Source organism: Mirounga leonina, unplaced genomic scaffold, assembly GCF_011800145.1.
Source record: "Mirounga leonina isolate KUSES-001 unplaced genomic scaffold, KU_Mleo_1.0 Mir_104, whole genome shotgun sequence".
NCBI lineage: Eukaryota > Metazoa > Chordata > Mammalia > Carnivora > Phocidae > Mirounga > Mirounga leonina.
The window spans coordinates 14,740,989-14,756,647 of record NW_023270231.1 but is presented as its reverse complement, the minus strand read 5'-3'; the positions used below and the strand labels follow the sequence as shown (position 1 = coordinate 14,756,647).

Here is a 15,659-nt window from a genome sequence, read left to right as displayed (position 1 = left end):
TCTTTCTTTCTTTCTTTCTTTCTTTCTTTCTTTCTTTCTTTCTTTCTCTTTCTTTCTTTCTTTTCTCTTTCTTTTCTTTCTTTTTCTTTCTTTCCTTTCTTTCTTTCTTTTTCTTTCTTTCTTCTTCCTTCCTTCCTTCCTTCCTCTCTTTCTTTTTCTTTCTTTCTTTTTAGATTTTCTTTATTTATTTGAGAGAGAGGAGAGCAGGGTGAGGGGTAGAGGGAGAGGCAGATGTGGGGCTTGATTCCAGGACCCTGGGATCATGGCCTGAGCTGAAGGCAGATACTTAACCAACTGAGCCACCCAGGCACCCCTAACCCTTCCAATTTCTTTTGACTTGGCATGAGAGCATCCCTGGCCATGCCGTGGTGAGGCACTGGGTTAGAGCCATTTCTAATCCCTGCTATGCTCCCAACCCACTGTGTGACCTTAGGCTAATCCCTTCCCTTCTCTGGGCCTCAGTTGTCTCATCTATAACACCAAGTACCTGCTCTAGACCACTGCCTACCAAAGCTGGGTGCTCATAGAATCCTCTATGTGCTTGCTAAAAATACAGATTCTAGCCCCCAGGCCCAGGTATTATGATCAGAATCAAACTTCTAGAGAGGCCTCAGTCCACAGGGCTATCTGTCTATGTAGAGTAAAAGTCAACAATCTGCAAAATCAGAGCTTTATCTGAAAATGATGACAGTGAATGATGAATTAAAGTCAGTTGGATATTCCAAGAACTACTTCTACCCCATTGCATGGAAATAGAAAGGATGCTCATGGTGCCTCAGATGTTGCTCATGTTCCACACTGACCTCGAAATCAGCTTTTTCTAAGTGTTTTAACATTTATCCCACCCTTTCAAGCCAAGAGACTACAACAATTATATTCACTTTTTAGATTGATTGACCATTAAAAAAAAAAAGACCGTGATTTGCCCCCAAAAGAAGGCTGCCACAAATTGTGAGGCTCACACTTGTGATGAGAACCAAAGATTCTCCAGGACAAACATTTCACCTTAAATACTCCAGCCCAAAGTATCACATTTGGAGGTATTTCAAATGCAAGTTCTTAGGCTGTCGAAAATACGGTGAAACAGAAAAGTGATAAGATTGTCAATTGATGTGATTCTTTGGGAAAGCAACCAAGATCATTCCTGTTGATCTTATAACTTATTCTGAGAATCCAGCTTAATTTATCTTAAATAGAGCAAAAAAACTGTGTGCAGAAGGATATCCATGATGTTCTTTCTATATTTTGATCTGGATGGTGTATTAAGGTACACTTAAATTTGTTCACTTTACTTACTATAAGTTACCCTGTTACTAACAAAAAGGAGAACATTAAAGCCTTGTTCTGAAGCCCGATTGTCACCCCTGTCACCTGCTACCCATGGACCTCGTGTAAGTTACTTAACTTTCTGCACTTTTGACTCTCTGGAAGATGTGAAGATTAAAGACTTAAGATTGGTTAAAATACACAGAAGAGTGCCTGCCAGATAGCAAGCACTCAGTAATTATCAGCAGTTTCTATTACCACTATTGGAACAGCTGTTTGGTAAACAACCTAAATGATCAGCAATAAAGGAGTAATTAAAGAAAACAATGTTTAGAGTAAGTCGGTGATAACATGAGGCAATGCCTCCATTACCATTTTAAGGTAATTTTAAGAGAAAAAGTTAGGATAAGATTAAATATCTTATCCTGAGTGATAACCTCCTTTATGTTTAGAGATGGCTCAGAATAAAGCACTATAGGAAACACATCGAATGTTCTCCAAGGTTGCCTTTTGGTGGTGACACAATGGTTGCTATTGATTTTCTTTTTCTCACCTCTTCTTTGAGTGTCTGAGAAGCATGTGGCCAGACTTTGTAGGCTTAAAGGCACTCTCTTTTTGTAGAGGTTGGCCCCAAAACTTTAGACGGAGGCAATTTCTCCATTTCAGAGAGTCCCAAGGGGCAAGTGAAAGCAGAGCTGAGGTAGGGATGGGGCCCGTCTGTTACAGTGGGGGGAAGGGGGGTAGGGGTCTGGCTAGCCACAAGTACCACAAATTGCTAAGCTTCTGGGGCAGGCAAGTGAGGGGAGCTAATGGCTTGCACCTGCCCGCCACTGACAGCACCTTCTCCTTCCCTTTGCAGCTGAACTACAGGGACTGTGAGAAGGCAGTGAAAAAGCATCACATTGATGGGCAGCGGTTTTTGGTAAGTGCTGGCCAGTTTGACACATTAAGACCAAAGCTGTTCCACAAGTTAACCAATCCTGGCAGAGCCAACTGGTCTACCCTGTTCCTGGGGATACTCAGGGTCAATGCCCGTCTTCAGGATCCCCACACAGCCCTTTGCCATCTTCTGAGGTTTTATATGGCCCCTGCTGTCATCACCTCTCAGGATCCTGCTATCCAGGATACGTCCCAGGCTTTCACTGATACCAAGGTACATTCTAAAGTCAAAGTGTAAGGAGGAATCCAAGTACAGCTCTCTCTCTCTCACACACACACACACACCTTGAAAATCTTTTCAAATGCCAACCATACTTTGAGAAGCCTAAGGGGAAAAAAGACCATTTAGGAGAACAGAAGATTCTTTTTTCCCATCTCTCATGCTGGAGTACATGCTCACTGAATGGAATAAAATGTGAAATCTCCCTCATTATTCATTACATCCCTCTTTCTCTCTACCAAATTCACACAGTTTTTTGCCAATTAAACACATGTGATAGGACTCTCTTTACTCCATTATATTGCAAAGAGCTTTAATATAATACTAAGAGGCAGTCATATGTGAAGGACTAAGCCCTTGAATGGAAAGAGAGGCAGCTTTGAGAGACCATACCTAGTCATTGGACTAAAGCACACACTTAATTTACTTTAACACTGCATGAGTTTTTAACATTGTTATTTCTTCATACTGAGCCTTGAGCCTAGGGAATACCTGGAGCTTTGAGAGGTGGGAAGTGGCTGGGAGGTGGTCTGAGCATTTCCCCTGAAATGTCACCTTTGCCTATGGATGAGACAGACCCCAGCTGTACCAGTCTACCCCCTTCCCATCTCATGCTTCCTTGCCCTTCAAACGAAGTGGGGACAAGACTTCAAAAGTCTCATGGGTAGATGCTCCCAATTTGGATTAGGAGTGAGGAGGGCAAGGTAAGTTGTGTTTCCCTGCAAGGCGTGGTTAGGAGCAGTGAGGTCAGCAGCCATAAGACTTGGGGGTTAGAAGGGGCCAGAGAGGTTATGAGCTCTAGCTTTCTGCCCAGCACTCCAAACCATTTCCTATATTGCATCCCTGCCATTAACATCTGCTTGAATTCTTTTAGGGATGGTGTGCTCACTACCACACATATTCATCTGCCCTTTTCTAGGCAGCTCTTAAGTTTCATGCTGAGACCAAACTGTGCCCTACTGGTCTGAGCTTTGCTTTCATGTGCCATGTAAGACACGTGTGTTCACTGTTTCACCTAAATCATGCATGAATTCACCCATCCATTCATCTCACAAGCATTTTCCTGGGCTCCCTTTACATACAGGACCATGCCACATCCTGGGAATATAGAGATGACTATGGTGTGATTTCTGCCTTCCAGAAGCCTGTTTTATGGCAAAAAAACTATCTTCAGGAAGGCTCCAACCACCCCATTTGCAACTGAGGAAATGTGTACAGAGGCTGATGTGAATTTTCTAAGTCCCATGCCTAGTCATTGGACTAAAGCACACACTTAATTTACTTTAACACTGCATGAGTTTTTAACAATGTTATTTCTTCATACTGAGCCTTGAGCCTAGGGAATACCTGGAATTTTGTTGCTGTTGATCTTGGCACCTTAGTACTAAATGTAAATATTTCCTTCTGGTGCCTTTACCACTGAGAACTGAGATCTGAGACTTATCGGTGCTGAATGGACAGGAAGTAAGACCTCTTTGAGGATGGTCCTGCTTGCAGCCCTGATGCTCTGGGATCACCTTGAGCAAGCACTTGCCTTCTCTGAGCCTCTCTCTCTTCTCCTCCTGAGCAAGAGCACGTTGGATTGATGGGTGACAGTCCCTTCCAGTCCCCACAAGACTCCCTGTGTGAAGCTCAGGCATGCTAGGACCGGGTTGTTTCCATGGCGGAGAGATGCTATCAGTCGCTGTCTCCTCTGCTCCTGTATCCAGGACCTATCAGTCCCTGGAGACTGCCACATATCATGCTTATCGTGTGAGCGGGAGGAAATGGAAAGAAGGGCACTAGGAACCAGGAGAACGGGGAGCAGAACCAAGTATCTGGCCCCGCAACTGGGGTGTTTAAAGACAGCTTCTCCTGAAACCCACCGTCCACCCCAGGTGCTCTGGGTACAGCGTGAGCTCTGGGTGGAGCTCTAAATTCTCATCCGTCACTCCTGGTTTTGTAATATCAGGGACCATTCTGCTCCTGAAGGCAGCAGTGGAAGGCCGCATTCTCTCTGTCTCTGTCTCTCTGTCTCTCTTTCTCTCTCTCTTTTCGTTGTTGGGGCTAGTAGGTCCCTTGTATCTGTGTTGCTCCTATTTTGGTTTCCCAGTGAGAAGAGAAGAACCTCATCTGGTGGGGAAGGGGGTGCCATACTTACAGAAGGTTGAAAGAGGAAAAAAAGTGTTTGGAACTGTGTCAGTTAGGAAGGCATGTGGCTGCCTTTAACAGAAACCTGACCACAGTGGCTTAACCAAACAGGGGTTTATCTTTCTCAAGTGATAATGAATCTAGAGCAGGCACTAGGGGCTGGTGAGCTGCTGAACGCAGTCATCGGGAACCCAGCCCCCCCAACCCATCTAGTCTGTGGAAAACGCCTGTGGCTTTTGTCGGAGAGTCTGCAGGTTGGCTATGCCACCTCCAGACCTCACATCCACATTCCACGCAGGAGGAAGGGGGCAGGGCAAAGAGTAAAAGGCACAAAATTGCGTGGGGAATGCCTCCCCTCCTATTCAGGAAAGTAGTAACTTTTCCAGAAGTTCCATCCAGTAGACTTCAGGTTATATCTCACTGGGCGCAACTGAGTCCCATGACCTCCGCTATCTGCTGGGAAGTGTTTGTGGACATGGCACATTTACTGCCCCAAATGAAATCCAGGTCCAGGCAGAAAGGGAGCAAGGGAGAGTGGGTACTAGGTGGGCAGGCAGCAGCACCCATACGTCGCCTCCCCGGGCAGGGCCCATCTTGAGGACACACTCAGCACCTAATCGCGCTCCTGCAAAGGCACAAGGGATCATACGGGTACCCCCGAGTGGCTGGAGGTTTTAGAAGGAGGTAGAGAAGGGGTTACATTATGCGGCAGAACTCTCTGAAAATCCTGTTTAAACGTCTCTCATCTTTCCTCTCCATTCCTGTCCTGTTCTAAAGGCCTTTCTCTTCCTTAACATCCTGCTCCTCTGCATCTCCAGCCATGTTCAAGAACACCTTCTCCTTCACACTCTTGCTCAGATTTCTTCAGCCCACATCCTCAATGAGGCCAAACAGAAGGCAGGCGTGCCAACCACCCTGTATGCGGCCACCAGCCCCCTGGCAGCCCCCAGATAGCCTGCACTCACCATGCCACTCTGAACATGAGTCTTGGCACATCCCTGAGAGGGGCTGGTGTTGGAGGAAGGAGAAGCTGCTGCTTAGAGACATTAAAAAGAATAAAAGAGAGGGGCGCCTGGGTGGCACAGTCCAACTCTCGGTTTCCACTCAGGTTGTGATCTCAGGGTCTTGAGCTCTGTGTTGGGCTCTGTGCTCAACGTGGCATCTACTTAAGACTCTCTTCCAGGGCACCTGGGTGGCTCAGTCGGTGAAGCATCTGACTTTGACTCGGGTCATGATCTCAGGGACCTGGGATTGAGCTCTATGTCAGGCTCCTCGCTCTCCTTCTCCCTCCCCACCAACCTCCCGCCCTGAAATATAAATCTTAAAAAAAATAAAAAATAAAAAAAGAGAGAGGTTAAGAAGCTTGACCAAAAGCCCGATTGTCTCAGGACTCTGGGCAAACTCCGGCCCCAACCCTGCTGCCAGGTCTGCTAAGGGGGCTGGGTCAGACACTGTGCCCAAGAGCTGCAGCAGGTGAGCCCAATGGACTCATTGCTAAGATGCCCCAGCCTCGGCACCACTGGGCTCAAAGGGGAGCATGCCCAGCTCTTTCCCGTAGGCAACCAACAACCTGCCAGGTGGCTCCCAGCCCAGAGCGGGAGCAGGGGCAAAAACTAACCTCTGAGAGACAGCCAGACCCCAGCTTATTATTATTTATTTTCATGTAAATTATTCACATAAGGTTTATTATTCACAGAGGGTGTGCCAAGCACCGAGCCAAGTACACGACCCACTTCATCTCATTCAGTGCTCACAACCCCTGAAAGGTGGCCCTTATTAGTATTTTACAGATAAGGAAGCTGAGGCTCGGGGTGCTTAAGAGTATGCCCCAAATCAGACTGCTGTTCAATGGATGAACCAAGATCCCAACCCAGCCTGTCTGACTACAGAGCTTTCACCCTAACCACCTGTTTTCCAGCTTCGGTTAGAACATCAGTGGATCCCTTTCTGTGGCTCAGCATTCGTTCCATGGAAAGTGGGCTCACCCTCTTTTCTGGTTCTGCGATTGGCACCCTGCCTCTCCTGCTCTGGGACACCTCCTTGTCTTACCCTTCCCACCCTCTTCCCCTCCAGCATGGGTCACCATGTCCCTCAAAGGGATCAGATGTGGGAAGAGGGAAGTTTGCAGGAAGAAAACTGACCACGGATGCCACAGAGTCGGGCTCCAGCCCCAGTAACATCACCTACAAGCTGAAATTCCCTTAACATCCCAGAGCCTCAGCGTTCTCACCTGTAAAATGGGAACACTAATGGTTCCTAAATCCCAGGATTGACATGAGGGTTAATCAGGGTGTGAGTAAGGCAGAGCCCCAGAGTCAGTTCTTCACAGATATGGGTTTCTTTCTCCTCTCCCCTCTCTGTTCCCTCAGGAAAGCCTCTTTATTGTATCCCCACATCTAGAGAACGCTACCAATAACCCTGATGAGAGAGGCTTTGGGGTGTGATGGTGGCATAAGGGCCCAGACCCCTTCTCCAGGCTGGCTTCTCATAGCTTCTCCATATGGAAACTGAGAGGGACCCTGAAGTCTGGGGTAAGAGCCTAGGGAAGAGGTCGCAGCGTGACCAAATTCAGCCCACAAAAAGGTTGTTTGGTTCTACAATTTAGCTCTCATCATGTTTGTTTCTTATCGTAAAATTATTTGTCAATACTTCAAACTCAGGAAATGTCACCTAAATCCAGATTTGGGGATTCCCTTTGAAAAAGTAGATCTGGCCACATCAGGCCCACTGGTGTTTTATGCAACATCTAGAAGCTGTCGCTTTGGGTAGGTGTGGGGAGGTGGGCTCTTCAGTTTGCTGCAGTCCCCACTACTCCATTTCTCACCTCACTCTCCTCACCTGGGCCAGAGCCCTTCCTGTGTGGGTTGTAACCCGCCTGTGTGTCTTGATTTCAGAACCTGACAGAAAATGACATCCAGAAGTTCCCTAAGCTCCGGGTGCCGTAAGTACTCCCCACACAATTTCTTGTGTGTTGGGGAATGAGGCTGGGATGGGAAGTAGTCCAGGGAGCACTGAGACACTTAATCTATGACTGTTGGTTTGAACTAGGAGAGTGAGCAGGAAGGGGAGAGGCAAGGGCAGGGCACAGGAAAGAGAAGTTTCATGATAGGTTGAGAAAAAGAAGTAACAGATTCAGCCCAGCTGGTGTGTTGCCTGGTCTTGCCAAAGACAAGCCTGACTGGGGACCGGGTTTTCATTTCCTCTCTCCCAGTGGGGCGGCTTGGGCATGAGGGCATCACACCAGATCAGTGATTGCTTAAGCTTTCCCGACCTCAGTTTCCAGCTCAGTAAAATGACAGAGTTGGACTAGATGAAGAATGGCAGTGGACATCATTCTGGCTGTCAATACTCATTGCTTGAATGGCTGTCGGGGCACCATCCTGAGAAGAATTGCGAGCAAGGGGGGCCATGATGCACTACCGAGGCCCCACGTGGGTGCTGAAATGAGAGGTATCGTGCACCTCGTGTCGTTTATTTTCACCGCTCTAGTAAAGGTCTCACACACCCAAATGCTTACCGGAGCCAGGCGGGTGATACAAATGTGTAAAATGGGTCAGGTTGAAAAATACGAAGTCCTCTCAATTTCTCTTTCATTTAACACCTTTGGATAGACTACGGGTATGAAGAAATATTTCTCCACTATAAGAAATATAATAGTAAAGTATGATGAGAAAAGAGGTCATCAACACAAAGCCTCATTGTTGGTGAAAAACTAGGAAGTGCTAGAGACTGTGGCAAATCAGGATGATAGTTTCCATCCCAAGAGAGCTGCAACTACTCGGCTCCAATCCATTTGGACCCAATGATGTCCAATCTTTGAACTTATCAAAAGTCCCTACAAATATTGATTTTTGTAATATATTCTTAATATACATAATAAGCGTGTAATAAAATATATTTGTGTAATATATATGTACCTGGTCTTGAGCACATTTTGGTTTGCATCTCTTGGTTCCCATACAACACTAATACTTCATTCATTTAATGAACTGCTACTAGATGCCGATATAATGTGTCAGGCCTTTGTTAAGGGGCGGAATCCCCACCTCAGGACACACATTCTAGTGGGAGGGTCAGATATACAAAGCAATCCTACAACAATTATAACGGTGCTGTGGCGTATGCAGGTCCACATTCCGTGGGAGTAGGAAGGCGAAAGTCACTTTCCCCATGGCATTCAGGGAAGACTTCGGGGTGGCAGGGAAGCTAAGTGGGATCCTGACATATGCCAGAAGTGGTCAGATGAAGAATGGGTTGATACTCTAGGAATGGGGACTATCTTGCAAAGGCATGGGCACCAGGGAGTTGAATTGAACAGCAAGTGGGTCAGAGCAGCTAGGGGTACACCAAGCAAAGAGGCTGCAGAACTGGTCACAAATGAGAAGGGTCCTGTGAGCTGTCCTAAGGAGCCTAAGAGGGTTGGGGAGGTGAGGGCCACAGGGAGAACAGGGAGATAAAGCTGGTGTCTTGGCTTTCTCCAGGGCAATGTAAAAGATGACAGGCGAGGGCCCAGCTGAAGGCAGGGAAGGAAGCTAGCGGATGAGGGACATGACCCCACTCATGGGATAGGAGCCTCAGCGAGGACCATGGCCCTGAACACACAGGGCAGAGGGGATTGAATCAGAGCAGTGGAAGGAAGGAGATAAGGAAGGCACTTTCAGCTCGGAAGATCTTTTTTTACCTTAAGGCTGGGCTCACTTGATGTCTGGAGCTATGCTGGAGTGTCTGGAGAAGGAGGCGGGTGAGAAGTGGTTGCTAGTTAGTGTGGAAGGCAGATTGTAAACACTCGTGTTGCGGGTGCCGTAGGGGTGGGGCATTTCTTTAGCCATTTGAAAACGGAAACAGAATCCCTGTCCAATGTGTGCATGTGTGCCCCAGACAAGCTAGGAAGCTGCCCATGGGGCACGAAGGTGAACGGGGAGTAGTGGGGGAGGCATCTAGGGAAGGTCCGGGCTGCCCTGATTCGATGACTCTCGAACAGTTACCGACCCTCTTGGTAGATGTGGATAACAAGCACCAATCCCAGCTCTACTTACTAAGAGTTCTGTGCCTGGGATGAGTCCCTCGTCCACTCTCAGTTTCCCAAGTCTGTAAAATAAAAGATGACTGTGGAGGCTCGCTCTTCTAGGGGTTATAATTTTAGGTGTGAACAGGCAGACTGGAGAGCTTAGTGAGTGAAAGTATAAGTTCTGAGGTCAGAGTGCTTTAAACCCAATTCTCCCATTCACTAGCTGTGAGTCTGTGGGCAAGTTGCCTGGGTTCCTTGAGCCTCAGATTCCTCATCTGTAAAATGGGGATAATAGCAGAACCTACCTCAGAGAGTCAGCAGGAAGGTTAGAGGAAATAATGGGGAAATAACAGTACACACTGAGCAAGTGTTAGCGGTTCCTGTTATTTTATGCAAAATCCCAATGAGTACAGTTCTAAGTTTTTCCTAACCATGCTATCCTGCCAAAGGGGGAGGATTGAAAGGCATGGGCTTTGGAGCAAGAGAGCCAAGTTCTAAAGCGGACGCTATCTCCCACCAGCCGTGGAAACTTGGGGAAGTCTCATCAACCCTCTGAGCCTGTGTCCTCATCCGTAGAAGAGAAAAGAACTAACTATGGGGGAGTGCTGGATTTTAAAGGAGGCAGTCCACATGAGCTGCCTGTTGCTGTCCTTGATGCGGATAGATATTCAATACTGATTTGTTCTGTTCCCTTGTACATAGGTTCATTGGCCATAATCATTACCCTAAGGGGCTACGGGAAAGAAATTGTGTTAATGTACAGCAGACCAAAACAAGATTACACTCCTCTGAATATCGGGATTTTCTTCCCCCATGCTTAAAAAAAACCTCTATTAAATAGATTTATAAGAAGGTAGATTCTGGTGAGGAAGACTTTGCAGATACAGGTACACTCTCGGACAGTTCCTCCTAGAGACACCCCAAATACTGTAATGGAGGAGAGTTTTTAAATAAAACAACTAAGCCTCCTTTATAGGGACGGGCTTAAAACCCATGGTATAGCTGAGCCTTATCTGGCTAAATCGGTAGAATACATGTTCAGGTCTGCTGATGCCAATTTGGAGTTTATTTTAAAAATGTGATGAGTTTTATATTTAAATCCATAGTATAACTTAAAAAAAAAAATAAGGAGAAGGGAGTGATGGGATGGTGGTGTAGGCAACAGATAGATGTTGGATGTGTCTATACCATGAGTCCCCATTGTGCCCCTTCCCGAGAGTGGAATTAGGCTAGGAAAAGCGAAGATCCCATCAGAGAGGGAATGCGGTAATAACTGGTTACTTGTCCATGCTCCTGCTGAAGCTGCAGGCCTCCTAATAGCAGAGTCAGCCTGCCTGAGAAACAGCAGGGAAAGAAGGAGAGCGCGAGGACCAAGGGAGGGACCCAGAGGTGAGCAGGCCATTCCTGGGCCACTTAAAGAACGTGACCTAGCCTCCCCACAGAATTGCTAGAGTGACAGGTCTGTCTCCACCCTGCTCCTTCCCTCTCCCATCCATGGGCTGATCCCTGTCCAGGTAGCCGGTCTTCCCCACAGGAGAAATGCCTCCTCTCAACTGATGGCCACTCCTTCTCCCCCAAAGCAAGCCCGGAAAACCTGACTTCCCAGCTCAGCTCCACATTACACCCGCTCACGTGGCCTTTGGCAAGTCCCTCTCTTAGTGCCTTGGTGACAAACACGGGAATGATCTGTGTATCACAAAATAATTGTGAAGCACAAGTAAAATACTACGTGTAAAGTCATAGGGGGGTACAAGGCTGAGAAGCGGGGAGACCACGCTAGGCTCTCCTACAGATGGTTCTGCCCTAAGACCTGAGATGACAGTGAAAGGCACCTCGCTGGGTCCCAAGACCCACACCTGGCTTCTCACGTGACAAGGACAGAACTTCCAGAGGTCTGGCTCTTGGTTCAAGGAGGCTGACCCCTAGGGGTGGAGCCCTGTGTTCCTTTAAAGAAGGATGAAATCCATTTGCAATGACGTGGATGGAACTAGAGGGTATTATGTTAAGTGAAATAAGTCAATCAGAGAAAGACAATTATCATATGGTCTCACTCATAGGTGGAATTTAAGAAACAAAACTGGTGAACATAGGGGTAGGGGAGGAAAAATAAAATAAGATGAAAACAGAGAGGGAGACAAAGCATAAGAGACTTAACTCTAGGGAACAAATTGAGGGTTGCTGGAGGGGAGGGGATGAGGGGATGGGGTAACTGGGTGAGGGGCACAGGGGAGGACACGTGATGTAATGAGCACAGGGTGTTGCGTGCAACTGATGAATCACTGACCCCTACCCCTGAAACTAATCAGTCAGTATATGTGAACTAACTAGAATTTCAATGAAACCTAAAAAAATAAGCTAAGTAAAATAAAATGAAGGAAGAAATGCAGAGCAAGAGCCGGAGCCAGAGTGAGAATGCGCGCTGGGTGCCCGCGGGGCGGCAGAGAGGTGGACTGAGGACAGGTGGGCGGTGAGGAGGGCAGAGAGCTGGAGGTGCCCAGCTCAGCAAACAGACTTCACCTCTTCTGGGTCTGGGAGCCTGTCGTCCTGGGAGGGAGCAGCCTGCCCTCTGAAATGCTAGTCAAGGCAGCAAGGCTCCCCTGCGCGCAGGAGGGCCTAGAAGAGGGGAAGAAGAAACGCTCTCTAAAGCTCTTACTGTGGGAGGTCTGGTGAGAAATGTGTTTACACTGTAAGCCCTTGAACAGACAGGAACACAGGCAACAACGTAGGCAACAAAGAGATGGCTCCTGGAGCAACCGACTCTTCCTGTGCTCTATGGGCTCTGGCACTTCCTCTCCTGTTGCCTTCTGCCCTGGCCTTCTCCCTCCTCTCTCCCTGCCCTCCTTTCTGCCTGCCTTCCTTTTTATACTTTCCTTCTTACTTCTGTGACCAGCAAAGTTGATTTCGAAATGCAGAGGGGACCTCCACTTGCCCTTGGTAAAGCACAAGGAACCACTGAAAAGCAGGCCATCTCCTCCTCCTCCATCTATTTCCACATCTCCTCCCCCTCTTCCTCCCCCTCCTCTTCCACCTCCTCCCCATCTCCTCCTTCTCCTCTCTTATCTCCTCCTCCTCCCCCTCCTCCCCCCCTCCTCCCCATCTCCTCCTCCTCCCCCATCTCCTCCCCATCTCCTCCTCCTCCTCCCCATCTCCTCCCCCATCTCCTCCTCCTCCCCATCTCCTCTCCCATCTCCTCCTCCTCTCCATCTCCTCTCCCATCTCCTCCTCCTCTCCATCTCCTCCCCCATCTCCACCCCCCCCCTCCTCCCCACCTCCTCCTCCTCCCCATCTCCTCCTCCTCATCTCCTCCTCCATCTCTTCCTCCTCTTCCCCATCTCTTCCCCCATCTCCTCCTCCTCCTCCCCATCTCCCCCTCCTCCTTTTCCACCTCCTCCCCCATCTCCTAGTCCTCCATCTCCTCCTCCTCCCACATCTCCTCCTCCCCATCTCCTCCCCATCTCCTCCTCCTCCCCCATGTCCTCCCCATTTCCTCCTCCATCTCCTCCTCCTCCCCCATTTCCTACTCCTCCCCCCCCCCCCCCTCCCACATCTCCTCCTCTTCCCCCATCTCCTCTTTGTTTTCCTCCTCCTCCTCTCCTCCTTATCCTCCTCCTGAAAATTAAAAAAAAAAGTCCAAGAATACTAAGAAAAACAAAATTGATTTCATAACCTTTTCAGACTATAGGAATCACCAGGAAACCGGTTGGTGTAACTGCCCGCAGGCCTCACCCCTGTAGGTTCTGATGGGTTAAGTCTACAGTGAGCCTGGTAATCTGTGTTTGTAACAAGTATCCCCACGTAATTCCAACAGTCAGGCTGGTCAGGGACTCCCTCAGCAGGGCTAACCCTCTTACTTTGCTGCTGAGGAACTGGAGCCTAGGGAGGGCAAACGTCCTACTGGAGGTCTACAGTAGGCACGGCTTACGGGGCAAGATGTCGCAGTCAGACTCAGGACGAGGACCCACACTGTGTTTGCCAGCAGTTCCAAGAAGGGCCTGTGACTGAGCAGTCAGAGACCGGCCCCCAGCAGGCAGCAAGCTAGGACTGCAACTGCACTGGACCCACCTTGCCACATGGCTTGACTTCCTGCCAGAGGCTTCAGCCCCAACTTGGGGCCCCGTTTAGCTCTACGACAAGGCAAAGCAGACAGGGTTATGTCTACCTGCTGCCCAGCGCTGGTGCTGAGTGAGGCCTGGGGTTTGTGGGGAGGAGGAGGAGGAATGAGTCACCTCCGGCCACACACTGTCACTTGGGTCTCTGTGGGTGTGAGAGTGGGGGACAACTCTGAAGGTTTGAAATCACTTCCCCACCCCGTCCGTCAGCAGTGCCCCCGGCAGGCCTAGAAGAGTTCTCTGAGGCCCGCCAAAACAGGAGGGCCCTGGGAGGCCCCGTCTTGCTGCAAGCTGGCCTGGTGGGCCCTGCTCTGCATTCGGTCACCTCTCTGCTGCTCTTCTGTACAGCCTGCGGTTTGACATTTCCTTCCTTAGCCAGTTAGAGCCCCAGAAGCCTCCAGCCTGGCTGCTAAAGATACTGGTAAGAAGAGCCACCGCAGAGAGCAGGAGGTCCTTTCAGGATCAAAGCAGCTTTGTGAGCTGGTCAGAGCCAGCCACGCTCTTTCGGATGGGCCCTTCCTCGGGGCACTGCTGAAGTGTCATCTCTGTGCCCAGGCCCACTGGTTTCCAATCGCAACGGCACCCAAGGCATGCGTTCCCGCCCCCGCCCCCACCTCCGTCGCATGTATGTATACACAGCACTTACCTAGAATTTCACTTCCTGAAATGTTCATTGTGTACCTCTTTCCACTCGCGTGTAAGCTCCTTGAGATCAAGGGCCTTTGCTTTGTTCACTGAGGCATCCTGAGCTCTCGGCAGAGTTCCTGGCACTTCGAAGGCCCTGAAGGCACACTGTTGAGTGAAGGCGTGCCTTCGTGGGACGGGCTGTGGCAGCCACCACGGCCTGACTCGGCCAAGATGTGGGCACCAGCAGGGCTCCCTTGGCGGCTCTGAAGGATCCGTTCCCTCCCAGATGTCGGAGGAGGGAGGAGAGGGGCTCCCATGGGCTTCTCAAAATAATCGCTTAAAGGAAACAAAAGAAGTGTGTCACAAGTGCTCAGGTGGTGTGATCAGGAGGCCGCTGCAAAGTCCCCACTCCTGATTTAAAGCAAATCCCAGCAGTGACATTACAGGGGAGGACTAAACCTTACCCTCCTTCCTTCTCCATCCCCTTAAGTCCCCAGTGTGTTTATAGAACGTGTCCTGTCATTCTAATGAGGAAGAAGGGCTCGCCAGCATTCCCTGGGACCATGGAGAAGTGAGGGGTGAGGAGCCTGGGGGGGAGTGATGAGGGAAGCAGGGAGTAGTGGATGCTAAGGACCACCTTTGCCAACTTAGCAAGTTTGTTTTAGGCCAAAGTTGTTACCTTCACTGAAGGAATGTAGATCCTGGCTCATTGTCGGATGGGCCACGGGCTCAATGCCTCAGCTCCCGGGAAGCTTGTAGCATAGAGGAAATTAACATGAGGCCCTGGTAATTAGGGAGCCTGGCTTCTGCGGGGGGTGTGTTTTGTGGGGTTCCTGGAGTTCCCTGATCACTAACCCACCCTGTGAGCCTCTGTAGCCTCATCTATAAAATGACATTGGGTTAGATCACCTTTGAGGATCCTCCCAGCTGTCTCCAAATCTCTAGGAAGTACTGAGCTTGTGTACTAATGAGGGTTCCCTTGGTCTCAGCAGTCAGTGCTAATGAGGGCTGGAGTCTCCTGTCCTGGAGACTTGAGAGACCCCATGGATTGGACACTGACTGCTGGGGTGTGCTTGAGGTGTCATCCTGTTCGTGAAGGCCCTCCCTGTTCTGCGGTTTGAGGATTTGCTAGCTCACAGCACCCAAGGACTAAGAGTATCTCCAAGGGTCCTGGCCAAGGTTGGCCTCGGGACATGGGTGAATCAGGGAGTCTCCCACTCTGCGGGATGTGCCCTGATTGGGAATGCTTCTCCAAATTTTATAAAAATCCATGTCACCAAGGAGGAGGCAAGGGGGGAGGGGGGATGAAAGGAGATACAGACCAAAGGACAGCTCACCAGAGCTCCTGTCAAGCTCTGCA

At 49.2% G+C, this 15,659-nt stretch overlaps 1 protein-coding gene across 1 annotated transcript in view; it reads left to right on the top strand.

Moving 5' to 3' along the window:
- LCP2 (lymphocyte cytosolic protein 2) overlaps window positions 1-15,659 on the top strand; it is a 44,782-nt gene that overhangs the window by 2,752 nt on the left and 26,371 nt on the right. Inside the window, exons 2-3 of the mRNA XM_035014038.1 lie at window positions 2,126-2,188; window positions 7,450-7,496. Coding sequence (XP_034869929.1) covers window positions 2,126-2,188; window positions 7,450-7,496 — 110 coding nt within the window. The remainder of the gene's footprint in view (window positions 1-2,125; window positions 2,189-7,449; window positions 7,497-15,659) is intronic.